This window comes from Falco biarmicus, chromosome 10 (genome assembly GCF_023638135.1).
Source record: "Falco biarmicus isolate bFalBia1 chromosome 10, bFalBia1.pri, whole genome shotgun sequence".
NCBI lineage: Eukaryota > Metazoa > Chordata > Aves > Falconiformes > Falconidae > Falco > Falco biarmicus.
This window is the reverse complement of record NC_079297.1, coordinates 29733805-29747414: the sequence shown is the minus strand read 5'-3', so window position 1 is coordinate 29747414 and position 13610 is coordinate 29733805. Positions and strand designations below refer to the sequence as shown.

The following is a 13610-nucleotide window of genomic DNA, read 5'->3' as shown; positions in this document are numbered from 1 at the left end:
GTTTCACCACTTTTGTTTTCTGGAACCCTTGTTGAAACCACTCACTCTGATTTGAGTGTTGGTCAGCAACACGCAACAGAAACGTTCAGACCTGCAGCCTTCTTGGGAGGGAACACAGCAGGAACTGGCATGCTTCCCTGGCAGAGGGCACACAGGGCACAGCGAAGCCACTCCGCTGGGCTTGGCCCAGAAGCTGGCACACCACGGTCCTCTCCTCCCAGCGCCCCACCAGCAGCCCTCTAGCTCAGCCATGCACTGGGGGCAGAACCGCAGCATCTCATCGCTGTCAGCGTGCTCCACCACCACAAAGCGACGCGTGGTGGGTCATTGCCACTCACTGACACACCACATCTGGCGTGGGAAGCCACCAACAGTGGAGAGGTAGGGGGTGTCCAGCTAGAGGGAAACCATCTTCAAATACCTGCCTGGGATCTCAGCACAACAGCACGCTTCACCACAAAGGCAGCAAGCCCTTCCCACCACCCTCCCTCTTGTTCTGGCACCCCTTAGCCATTCCTCTCGCCGATCACACCGCCTCGTGCCTTCTTCCAGACAGCCTTGCCCTCCCTCCCCACGAGGGCGGCAGGGACCCCGTTCCGGACGAAGCGTGCCAGCCAGGAACGCACGAGGACCTGGGCTCCTTGCTCTGTTCTGCCAGTTCACCCCCTGCTCTCCCACCGCCCCCAAGCCTGTCTGCTCCCCTCCTCCGCGGGCCTGGCAGCCCCGTTCCTGGAAGGGGCACCCACCACCCCGCCACAGACACCCACCAGCAGCTCTTGAGCTGGAGCAGGAGCCGCAGAGCAGCCGGCCAGGGCAGAGCTCTCCCTCCTGGCACCGACACCAGCCTCTCCCACCTCCGCCCAGAGCGTGGCATCTGGCGGGGCAGCAGCAAGAGGAACACAGCATCACATCGCCTCATCCTGCCAGGCTCTGCTCCCCAGCCGTGGCCTGAGGCCACTGCCTCTTCCCATCACACCACGACCAAAACGCGTCCTCGCCACGGGACAGGCTGCCTCGCACGCCGCAGAAGAGGGCTGCCACGGCACAGCAGTTCCCCAAGGCTGCATTTGGCAGCATTTGTGCTCCTGACAGCACAGAGAAGAGACTCGGGCCCCAGCTCTCACCGAGGGTTTCATCTGTCACACTGTGGATGTGGTATTACTCACACACAGCAGCCAAATACCACATACCAATGCAATGAAACCCAGGCAGATCTGACTCCGCAGCCTAGGAAAGGCAGCGTTTGTCCTGGCCGCAGTAAGAAATTTCAGCACCTCTCCTAAGGGGGCACGCAGAGGGAGTTTGGCACCCATCGCACCACGGGGCACTGCCAATGACCAGAAGATGGAGGCCCCAAGTCCAAGCAGGACTGCAGCCATCTCCTTCCAGACAGAAGGCCCAGAAGGCACATTACACTGAAGAAACAGTTTGTGTGGCCAGAGGACAGCAATGTAGTCTGAAGCGCAGACAGGAAAGCACTGAGACAACATTTAGATCAACACAGTTCTCCCTACAGACCTTTCCAGAATAGCTTTATCTCACATAAGAAACACAACCTGAGGAAAAGGACACAGAGTTTGGGAATCTTGAAAGCATTTTGCCATAGATGACTTCTGTGGGCACAGTCTGGTTGAGGAGTATCTTTGTACACCTACTTCTCTCCAGCAAGACAGGGAAAAGAGCTCTTCTCTGCTCAACAAGGTCATCACAAGGTGCTCAGGCAAGATAAAGAATATAAGGATTGAGGCTCATATAAGAACCTTATACAGGTGTAAACAGTGATGTACAAGAGCATAATCTATGCAAAGCCTGCATTTAAAATGGGGCTTGTGTGTTCAGCTGCAGGTGCCTGGAGGACAGAATTTTACACCAGCTGGAAGAGCCAATGCCTCATGCTGCCCCAGGCCTACGCACAGGGACAGCACTGGAATTTAGCAAAGAATCTGTTCTGTTGTAACATTTGCAGCCAGTCCAAAATGGAAGTGTCCAGTGGGTCAGGGTCTCTTTTCCATTACTGTGGTGCCCTGGCTTTATTCTGGGATCACTCCATTTAAACCAATAGGTCATTCGCAAGAACACAGTGTGATCCAGACCCAGAGCATTCAAGCTTGTATTCAGCCCTTTGCTTATTCCTCCATATGCCTCATACAACATAAAGTTCAGAGAAAACTTACACCTTGTGCAATTTTTGGACTCACTGGTTTGGACTAAAACTGTTTCAATCTTAGCTCTGAATTTCCTGCATAGCAAAAGGTAAGAGAGACATCAATCTTGTTCTCACTTTCAGCAAGACCAAACATGAACCCAGCCTTGTTGAGGTAATGTGCATTAATGGCAGCCCAGAGTTTGTCCCAAACCACACTACTTAGCCTGTCTATCGTCGTTAGCTTTTAGAGTAACTGATGAAGCAACAGGGCAGAGCTCTACAAACTTCTGCTTGGCACCATTCAGTTACAGAAATTATGGGTAGTCTCTAATTCAGAGACCCATGAAGTATCCTTGGTACCCAAAAGGTATTATCTGGAAAGGAATCAAAATTTTGTTCGCCAAAATATTTATATTAGCTGAGAAAGCCAAACTCTGCCAAGAATGGAGCTGGCAAGCTTCCCTGGAGTTTCTCTGCCAGTGTGTAAAACACAGAAAGCAGCCCCACCTACCACAACCCCTCCGTGCATGCCCAGGGCTGGTTCGTTTTTGAAGTACAGTGCCAACTATTTGTAAGGCCTCAAAAATCTGGAAACTTTAGAGCGCAGCAGCCGAATGAAGGACCTTGGGAACATCTCTCTTGACTCTTGGGCTGTGTACTTGAAGTAGTTTTGTGGATGTGCCAACACGTCAAACAACGCTTTTATCAGTTTCTTGTCCTAGAAGGAGGAAAGCAGATTTTTCAGTAATTGCACAGAGGGGTAAGGGTCAGTACAACCAAGCTTAATGACTGATGAACTCATAAAAGATGATGGGCATTTTGTTTTTCAAGTACTAATGTTTCAGGAGCTCAGAAACTAGTGGAGCAAGGCTGACATTCAGGCCCCAGGGAAGTCACTCGAGTTTCACTTCTGTCATCAGTGGCACCAGGACTTCTCCCCTCCTCATACTTCCAAATGCAGCAAACACGGGGGAGAAAGAAAAAGGAAAACACAAAAAAAACCCCCCAAAACCAACAGCAACCCAAACCCAAAACAAAACACAAAGCTGGATCTGATATCCGGCAAAAGAAAGGTTTACTTGGGATGACAGCCATTCAATCTGCCCATGCAACTGTCCCCTAACCCAGGTCAGAGAAGGGAAATCCACAATGAGATATTTTTTTTTTGCCCAGGGAGCAGAAGCCCATGCTAAGCTACAGGCTACAAGTAGTGGCACCAAGTGCTTCTCCTACAGATTAAATCCCACATCCCTCATTTTGCTCCACTGGTTCCTCCACAGCCTGCCTGAGGCTCAAGAGGCTATCTTCACCATAGATTTCACTAGCAGGTCCGATCCACCTTTAATCCCCCTGGACAAGGGGTCTCATTTCTACTGCTCTGCATGATCAGGGTGTGGTGATTCACCCCACTACCCTGAAGCAGCAAGTGTCTAGTGCACCAAGGAACAGATCCAAAGCAGAGCAGGAAGCAACCTCACTGGCACAAAACAGAATCATTTTCAATCAAAACCAACACATTTAGTGGAAGGAATATACCTTAAGTATCTCTTGATGGTTTTCAGATGCATAAAGTCTGCCATCCCGAACAATGTCTTCTATTAGTTCTTGGTAGTCCTCTACGGGGAATGCACAAGAGAGCAATTTGCAGGGTCACTTCACTTAAAACTCAATACCTCCCTCGGTTGCACATGTAAGCCCTACACCCAGAAAAACCAGTGGCCCTCATATTAGCAGTCCGAAAATATTCCAAATGCTCTTCTGTAAAGAAGCTACAAATACTGTTTACTAAGAAAACAGTGTGTTCTGTCGAGCTGCTCAGCACCAATCTGTCAAAAGCAAAAGAAATCATAATGCACGTAGGACTGGGTGCACACTGTAACCAAGCAGCCGGCTTCAAACCAGCTGCGCTGCAGAAACTGTAAATACCCACAACCTGTTACTGACTTTTTTTCTCCAGTAAGAAAGAAAAAAAGAGAAGAGGAAGCTTTCTCAAAAGGCAACCCCCCATGTCAATCAAAACTTGAAACGCTTCAGAAGAAGAGGTCTCCCCTGAAAAACTAATTTTCCACTGTTGATGAAACGCTGCAGAGCGGGGCGAGGATGGCTCCTTCACAATCAATCCAGCATGAACAGAAAGAAGCCATTACCATTCTGATATTGCTTATGCTGAAGCCCAAAGCCTCAGCTCCAGTTTCACTCCTGGTGACTCTGACAAGGATAGGGTTGAAACTCTTGCTCCCTCAAGCTTCTTTTCAATATAGGTATTTTGCTACCTGATACTAGATCACAGATGGTAGCAGCAACACAATAAATCAGAGGCACTTGGGCTCTCCCCAGTTCCTAACTAGGGGCAATCCGCTGGCACCTGAAGAAACCCAGAACTGGGAAGGCACAAAAATGCACAAGCCCTAGATTCTGGTTCTGAGCTCCGCGTTTTGCAGGTTGGAGCCCAGAATCCCAGCTCTTTGTTAGGTCTGTTGGAAGACTGGAAATATGGTGGCATTTAAGATGGCCATGCAATGCAGAATTCCTTAAATTAGCTTTAAAAGAAAAAAAGCCACTGGAAGTAGTCTCATAGCGACGCTGCTGAGAGCGCGGGGTTACCCTGCTGCTTCGCAGGGTCAAGGAGCCCGCAAGGAGTTCTGCAGTGCTGCAGCTGCACTAGTCCATACGGGCCCAGCTGCTCACAGCCACTTACCATCATACGTTACATAAGGAACTTGGAATCCTTTGGCACTGTTCCCTTCGTTTGACTTGAACTGGATCCACAGCTTCTTAGACCTCGAAGTGAAAGCTATAGGGCGTTCGTAGGTTTGGCAGGTTTCGTACGTGGTCACTGAGTTGGAAGAAGCTTTCAAAGAAAACACACAACAGGCAGTTACCTGACAATCTGTCATTTAAAGAAATTTTTACTCTTAAGTAGAGGCCGGCCAGGCTACATTTAGTTTACGTAAACAGCAATGCACGTGAGAAACCTGTGCTGCACACCAAGATAGATACCGTATGCCTCAGTAGATATTGCAGACTTACAGCTTTTTCGCATCACCAGGTAGTCTCCGCATTCATCTTCTATGGGTAGAAATATTTCTGGAACCACAATCAGAATACGGCGCTTTGGCGGTGGGTTAATATTCCAGGTGCACTCAGTGTTTGCAGGATAGTCCCCAGGGTAGTTTGGTGATTCAATATATCCAGTGTAATCTCCTAGCTCACCTCCACACTGCCTATCTGAAAAAGCAATACAGTAGGCAAGGCTAGGCAGCGAGGTCACCTGCAGCTCTCTGCCGTCACCGTCAGAACAGCACACGGGTGAGACACACAAACTTCTCTGTTCGCATCTGAGGCAGGTACACTTCTCTTTGCCAGCTTCACTGCACACTGCTGCTTGCTTCTGCCTGAAGCAACGTTGAGACATAAAAATACCGACTAGCTCCAGTTAACAGAGCAGGGGCTACCGACCAAGTCACAGCCGAGCAGCAAGGCCGTTGTAAGAGGAGACAGAAATGGTAGAGCAAGGATGCTCCACGTACTTACACCAGACAGAACGTGTTTACAGAAGTATCAGCTGAAGTTTAACCCTAGTCTGAGTCGCTCTGCTCGGGCACCATGCCTGCAGCAGCACAGAACAGGCAGTACAGCCGGCCCTTCCTATGCACAGATCAGCACTGCGGGCAGTAAGAGAGGGTGAACTCCGGTGCAGGATGCTTTGCCTGCGCTGCCAGCCGGGCACTGCAGCACTGTAACAGTGATGTACCAGTGTGACGTGCCCAGGGAATGGATTCTTTAAGTGAGAGACATGCAGCTCCCAGGAAAATATGTCTATGTAGGTATGTGTATGTATACGTCTGCGTGTACACAAGCGTCTCCAGAGATTCTTCTGAAGAGTCGCCTCTCTGCCCTCCACTTTCCCTCTTTAGTTCACCCTCAGCTTCTCACGCTACAGCTACCGTAATCTAGAACAGTGGTTCTCTTTGTAATAGCCTCTTTCAAAGGCTGTTATTAAGAAGAAATGGTTAGTAGAGCTATTGAGTTTTGTGAGCCAACTTCCATTTCTTTTAATAGAAGGGAAAGAAATCAGGGTGCCAAGAACACAAGCTTTGCTATATCATGGGGGACAAGATTTAACAGCAAGACCCAGAGTGACCCAGCACCAACTGGCAAGACACAATCACCACTTACCTTAACAAGAATGATGGAACCAGTCTGTAAAATGGACTCTCATGGACCTCAGTAAGCCATGTGGGATGAGATGCAGGCAGGCAGCAAAAGAGACGCAATACCACTGCCCTTTCTCCAGGCTCCCTGGAGCAAAGCTAAATTTTGCCCTTAGGGCCACTCTGAACCTTAATGGGCCAGTTTTTTTATTTGTAAGAGATCATCAAAACCATCTTAATATACTTACTTTTGCACTGTGTTATATTTGTTGACCCATCAAAATCAGTAGTGGTGTTTCCAGGGCATGAAATACAGTAATTTTGTCCAAACTCAGGCTGGTATGTCCCAACTGTGCAGCGAATACACCGATGAGTTGTGGTATTATAAAAATGGCCAGGTGAGCACTGAACTGGACAGTAATTAAATACATAGCATGGTTAAAGAAGTGGCAATAGCACATTAGAATGTGATTTTATACATTTTTATAGGACTTACTACAATTTCAGTAACTGAAACGCCATATTCATAAACTACAAGGGTAATAAAGCAGAACTAATTGAACAGATTTTAATTTATCAGGTCACTTTGTGCAAGTTCAGAAGTCCCAAACATAACACTATAGAGCAGTTCTGTGTGGAAGCAGTAACAAAAGATATTGGGGGGCAAGTATAACCACCATGAATTTGTAAGCAGGCCACCAGGTAGAACAGTGTGTTACCAAATGGTCTAGACACTGACATTTGACTCGGAAGATGAACTGTAGGTGGAAATACTAAAAACTGTCTTTCTTTGCCAGCTCATGCCAAGCAGCCTGTGCAGTGCTGCTGCACCCCAGTATATCCCTGTGATCAGCTCACCACAAGCAGAGGTGAAAGACTTTGGCCTTCTACAAGTGTCACACTGCAACAATATTAGTGACTGAACTGGTACGTTGCCTTCTCTCATGATCACACCCTGTCTTGCCACAACAGATGATGACCCAGGGCACAGCCACCTCCACCAGATCTGCTGCTACATTATCTCATGATGTCATGCAAATCATCATGTTAGCTAGACACATCAACTATAGCCTTCCCAGGGCTTGCTGGGAATACCTCCTGCATCACCAAAGTGAGATCCCATTCTGACACACAAACTCTTTCATAAACGTTAACAGATCTTACAGAAGTTTTAGACATGAGATAGACATAGGGGAAAAATCCTTCCTAGCACACTCACAACTTTTTTTCTAGGTCCCTGCATACAGACAGGAAGATTTCCTTCTCTCGTTACAATCTGAGGATACAGCACCCCAAACATCTTTGCTTACATCTCTGATATGCTTCTTCTAATTTGATTTTGCTTAGCTATTCTGCATCTGCACCTATACCCATCACCATCTGTACTGAAACCTGACAGGAAGCAGTCAAGAGCATCAGCCATGTATTAACTTTGCTTTTAACTCCATCACCACCTTGCTTCTTTTTCCTTGCGGCACTGAAAAAAAATAATCAAAATAAAATCTTTTCCTATTCCTTTTACCTCATTTGGCAAGTTTACCTTTCTCAGCTCAACATCAAAATAATATACTACCTTGCTTTTCAAATGTACTTTTCTGTGCTGCACCAGTCCCATTTTTAAGGTACTTTTACTCACAAATAACTCTAGTCTTGTTGAGCTTTGTAAGCTAGCTCAGCCTGCAGTCCCTCCCTACACGCTCCACCCTCCAACGCAAATGCTTCAGATACAAGTTCCAAATAGTTCTTACATCTGTCATTCCGTGTCTCATGTGGCCTCTTTCACATGCAAATCCCCGAGCTCTTCATTCCAGTTAATACAAAAAATTCCTTTAATCGCCACTCTAATTTAAAAACTGAACCTCATTTATAGACCTGTTTTTGTTTAGGTTAAATAAAACTGAAATCAGTTCCTCTTATCATGATCCAAGGTTTTTAACGTGGTTTTTTTAGTGCTTTAACTTTGCAAAATTAGGTATTAAACAACAGCATCTGTGGATTTAGTGATTCTTCACTGAAGAAATCTATTAGCTATCACATTATTGCCAGTAATATTAATTCTTCAACCATACTGCAAAATTCTTCTATCATGTTGCAATTCTCAATAGTAAACATATCTTAACTGACACTAGAGAAATCTCTTAATCCAAACCACTACCAAATGTTTGCATCAAGACCTTATTTCTACCCCTTATTTCTGCTCTATGGGAGATTTTCTATTAACACTTTTTCTTCAGGTGATTTTGGTTTAAGTGATGGTTTTTTACCCATGCTTTAAGACATTGAGCAAATCATTATACTGATTAACATTTCATCTCTCTCCATGGACACACATTTTTATCAGCATTTTCAAAGACAACTTCGTAGCTGTCTTTCATCTTTTTACATTTTAGATAACTAAGATGCTAACAAAATGCCTTCTTTTTTGAAGATGTGATCCCCACCTGATTTTCACTGCTGTGAGGAAAACCTGGGGAGCTGACTGCAAGTCAGCTCACTGTGATCAGATGTAGAGTGCTCTCTGAGGTACTGCAGGGCTAAGCTGAATGCTAGCTTTTTGGATATATCCCAAAGCATCCAAGCCACTTTCTCATTATGAAAGTGAAGAAACTATTTTCTGACTTACCCTCCAGGACTGCAATTCCCTCCTTCACAATTTCATGTTGCTGCTGTGCTCAAACCCCAAATGTCAGTAAGGCATACTAGTCTGGATTGTTTTTTCTGAGACTTTTTTTTTTTTCTTCCTGCTGTTCCTCTATATGACTTTTCACACATCAGCAGCTTCACTGACCAACTTTCAGGTATCTCCCAACCCCTTAAGTCTTGCATAAAAATCACTCATAGAAAGAACTGAAGCTTTATTGAGTTTTCCTGCAGCCAGCCCAGGCCAGCCAACTACGAGACCCCTGGAAGGATTGATCCCAAAAAGGAAAATGACCCTTCTTTGAATGACCCACTTGTAGCAGTTAGCAGTTACTTTTGCCTCGGAGCAACGCAGTTCATCAAATAAATGTTGACCTTACCTTTGGTCTCACAGTCCTGAAACAAGGATGCACTGCTATGCCTTGTTGTTAGACCTCCTCCGCAGGGAAAGCAGGATACTCTCCCAGCTTCAGGCTGGTATGTTCCAAGGGGACAGGGTAGGCAGGGTTTGAAGCCATCAGGAGAATATTCACCTGGTGAGCACTGATCTGGGAGAGGAAGAACACACTTGCTTCAACCTGTACATTATAGGTGAAGGTAAGTCAGTGAGCCTGCACGGGACCTGAAACCCCGTGGTGAAACTGCTTTCCTCTTCGCTTGGGAAGTGGGAGCCAGAGTTCAGGATGGCAACTGATAGATGCAATGTGCCCTGTAAAACTGAAATAGACACTGACAACTTCTGGAGCATCTTTGGAAATGAATTTCACATTTTGTCACAAGGCTACGCTGGACACGAGACCTGTCCAGTATCTCCTGTCATTCTGTACAATGCAATTATATAGTGATTATCTCCTCCTTATAGCTAAAGGCTCTCAGACTCCTCCCAAATGAAGTAATTTAGCGCTGAGCCTAAGATGCCAAAAATGTATATCCAGATAGGTATTTCAATCTTAATATTATTGAATATTCATACTTCATAACCACTGGCATTACTGAAGTGTGTGAAAACCTCAAGCATAACAACTAATTGCGCAAATTCACTGAACTGAACATCATGCATGCCTCAAAGACTTTTAAAGCAGAAATATTCTTGCCATTCCTCTGATAATGATTATCTGTGCAGTGGATTGCTGTGTTCTGTATGGTGCATAGATAGCACTAACCAACTGATTTTACTTAAACACACACCTCAATATTATCTAACAAGCCCAGCAATATTTATCGGTATCTCTGAAAAATTCTCGTTTTCAAACCTTTCACGAAAGTATTGGCTTCAGTGCCAGTATTTAATAATTACCCTGCTCTGGAAAGGCACAAAACACTGTTGCAGTTGTTCAGCTGTGCTGAAGAATTCTGTCCTTTTAAAGACCTGTTACGATAATAAACTGCTAGTTTTCGTTTATAGCGCCAATAAATCACTCGGTGAATAGCTGTTTTGTTAGGAAGTTAAATTGGCCTTGGCTTCATTTCAGGATATATGACTAACAACAAGCAGGGCATTAACTACTGGTCATGATCAATGATGAAGAGTTTTGTTTATGGCCGATACACTGAGTGGAATAGTGAGTGTTCTTCCTTAGCTTAAAAATAAAATACAGCAGGTTAAGCAATGCTCTGTAGCTCATCAATGCAAGCTAGTAAAGAAGTCTTCGGTCTTGGTTCTAACTTTTGCCGCCACATGTTACTTCTGCTCTCATAAGGACACACATTCATTTGCTCCCACACTTCTCAAGTCTTTCTTCATTTTATAAACATTCCTATGGAACAGCCATCTCTGTGCTCTTGTGCAACTCAACAAACAAGACTGAATGAAGGCTTTCATTGCAAGGCTCCTAATAAGGTAAGGAAAGAGCACTATTTACAATTCCGTGACAAGGAAAGACAATCAAGGTTAGTAAAGGTGATTCTGAGAAGTGGCTACTGACTTCAGAAACCCAGAAGCACCAGAAAAACCACTGCAAATCTCCTTCCCTCAAAAAACTCCATGGCTCTATGAGAAAGCAATGCTCTGAGTGGCCTCACTGGAGACCATCTGCTCTCTGCTATCCCCTTAACCTGCCTTTTTCCCTTCATTCTAATCATACGTCAAGTTTGGGGTGCTCTGCTTTTTTTGCAGAGAGTGTGTGTGTGTGTGTGTCTGTATTGTTTTTGTTTTGAACAGAATACTACTTTACACTGGCACATGTAAAACCATACAAATTCCACCTTAAAACTTCACTTCAGGTTTCCTGAACTTGCTCAGTCCAGCATAACGCCAGGTCAGCTAACAGAGCTCAAAGGGAGCCTGTCCCAGGCAGGAACCAAACCCACCGCCGATGTGGGAACGTTACATTTGAGAACTTATCCTATCAGATCTCTCTTGACAACTTGATCTTCTGCACACTGCTTGCCTCGAAACCACATGTTGTACAACTGTAGAGCTCCCTGTGGAATACAACTGAGTTAAAATCTTCCAGGGTTATTTAGCAAAGTGCCTAACTTTTGTGAACTAGCTTGGAGAGAGGAAAGGCGAGAGGACAGAGGACAGGATGACCCAACATGGAGAGAAAGCCATGTTAACGACTACCCAGCATTTTCAGTGCAGACTGCTGCTTAGAAATACCTGTCTGGGAATCACAGAATGATTTGGGTTGGAAAGGACTTTAAAGATCAGCTAGCCCCAACCCCCTGCCATGGGCAGGGACCCCTCCCACCAACCCAGGTTGCCCCCAGCCCCGTCCAGCCCGGCCTGGGACACCGCCAGGGATGGGGCACCCACAGCTGCTCTGGGCAGCCTGGGCCGGTGTCTCGCTACTCTCACAGTGAATAATTTCCTCCCAATATCTAATCGAAACCTGCCCCCTTTCAGCTTAAAGCCACCACCCCTTGTCCTATTACTATCTGCCATTATAAAACGTCCCTCTCCAGCTTCCTTGGAGCCCCCTTTTAGGTGCTGGAAGGCGGCTGTAAGGTCTCCTCAGAGTCTTCTCCAGGCTGAGCAACCCCAGCTCTCTCATAGGAGTCTTCATAGAAGTAGTAATCCAGTCCTGTGGTCACCTTCATGGCCCTCCTCTGGACTTGCTCATACAGGTCCACGTCCTTCTTATGTTGGGGCCCCAGAGCTGAATGCAGTACTCTGGGGCTGCGTGTCTCACCAGAGCAGAGGGGGACAATCACCTCCCTCACTCTGCTGGCCTCGCTTCTTTCGACGCAGTCCGGGACAGGGCTGGCTTTCTGGGGCTGCAAGCGCACATTGCTGGGCCATGTTGAGCTTCTCACCCACCAACAGGCCCAAGTCCTTCTCCTCAGGGCTGCTCTCAGGCCATTCTCTGCCCAGCCTGTGTTTGTGCCAGGGATTGCCCTGACCCACGTGCAGGACCTTGCACTTGGCCCTATTGAACTCCATGGGGTTTGCACGGGCCCACCTCTCCAGCCTGTCAAGGTCCCTCTGGATGGCATCCCTTCCCTCCAGCGTGTCAGCTGCACCACGCAGATTGGTGTCTTCAGCGAACTTGCTGAGGGTGCCTCAACCCCAGCGTCCATGACGCCGACAAAGATGTTAAACACCACTGGTCCCAGAACCGACCCCTGAGGAATGGCGCTCATCACCTGTCTCCACTTGGACATTGAGCCATTGACCACAGCTGAGTGCAACTATCCAGCCAACTCCTTATCCACCGAGCAGTCCATCCATTGAATCCATGTCTCTCCGGTTTAGAGACAAGAATGTACTTCGGGACAGGGTCAAATGCTTTGCCCAAGTCCAGGCAGATGACACCCATCACTTTTTCCTCATCCCCCAACACTGTAACCCTGTTGTAGAAGGCCACCATATTTGTCAGGCACGATTTGCCCTTAGTGAAGCCATGTTGGCTGTCACCAACCACCTCCTTATTTTCCATGTGCCTTAGCACAGTTTCCAGGAGGATCTGCTCCATGATCTTGCTGGGCACAGCGGTGAGACTGACCAGCCTCTAATTACCTGGGTCTTCCTTATTTCGCTTTTTAAAAATGGGGTTTATATTTCCCCTTTTCCAGTTCAGCAGGAACTTTACCAGATTGCCACAACTTCTCAAATATGCTGGATAGTGGCTTATGCACTTCATCAGCCAGTTCCCTCAGGACCTGTGGATGTACCTCATCAGGTCCCATGGACTTGTGCACCTTCAGGTTCCTTAGATGGTCTCAAAGCAGATCCTCTCCTACAGCGGGCGGTTCTTCACTCTCCCAGTCCCTGCCTTTGTCTTCTGTGACTTGGGTGGCGTGGCTGGAGCACTTCCCACTGAAGACTGAGGCAAAAATGTCATTGAATAGCTCAGCCTTCTCCGCGTCCCAGGTAACCAGGTCTTTCATTTCCTTCTGGAGAGGGCCCACCTTTTCCCTAGTCTTCCTTTTATCATAAACTTACCTATAGAAGCTTTTCTTGTTGCCCTTGACATCCCTGACCAGATTTAACTCTATCAGGGCTTCAGCTTTCCTGACCTGGTCCCTGGCTGCTCGGACAATTTCTCTGTATTCCTCCCAGGCTACCTGTCCTCGCTTCCACCTTCTGTAGCTTCCTCGGCATCTTGCTGGAGACAAGCCAGGCTGACAGAGGAGTCCAGCTGGACAAGCTTGGTTCTGTGTGCCCATGGGATTTGTGTTCACAGGATAACACCACCCTAGGTGCCCACTCTCTGCTCAGAAATCAC

General features: G+C 46.8%; 1 protein-coding gene across 1 annotated transcript in view; it reads right to left on the bottom strand.

The window, feature by feature from the left end:
- Positions 1–2537: 2537 nt before the first annotated feature.
- Positions 2538–13610, bottom strand: part of SCUBE2 (signal peptide, CUB domain and EGF like domain containing 2) — a 41710-nt gene continuing 30637 nt past the window's right edge. Inside the window, exons 13-18 of the mRNA XM_056354803.1 lie at positions 9321–9488; positions 6549–6710; positions 5177–5374; positions 4845–4997; positions 3683–3762; positions 2538–2864 (exon numbers count right to left, since the gene is read on the bottom strand). Of these exons, the coding sequence (XP_056210778.1) occupies positions 2712–2864; positions 3683–3762; positions 4845–4997; positions 5177–5374; positions 6549–6710; positions 9321–9488 (914 nt within the window). The 3' untranslated portion in view covers positions 2538–2711. The remainder of the gene's footprint in view (positions 2865–3682; positions 3763–4844; positions 4998–5176; positions 5375–6548; positions 6711–9320; positions 9489–13610) is intronic.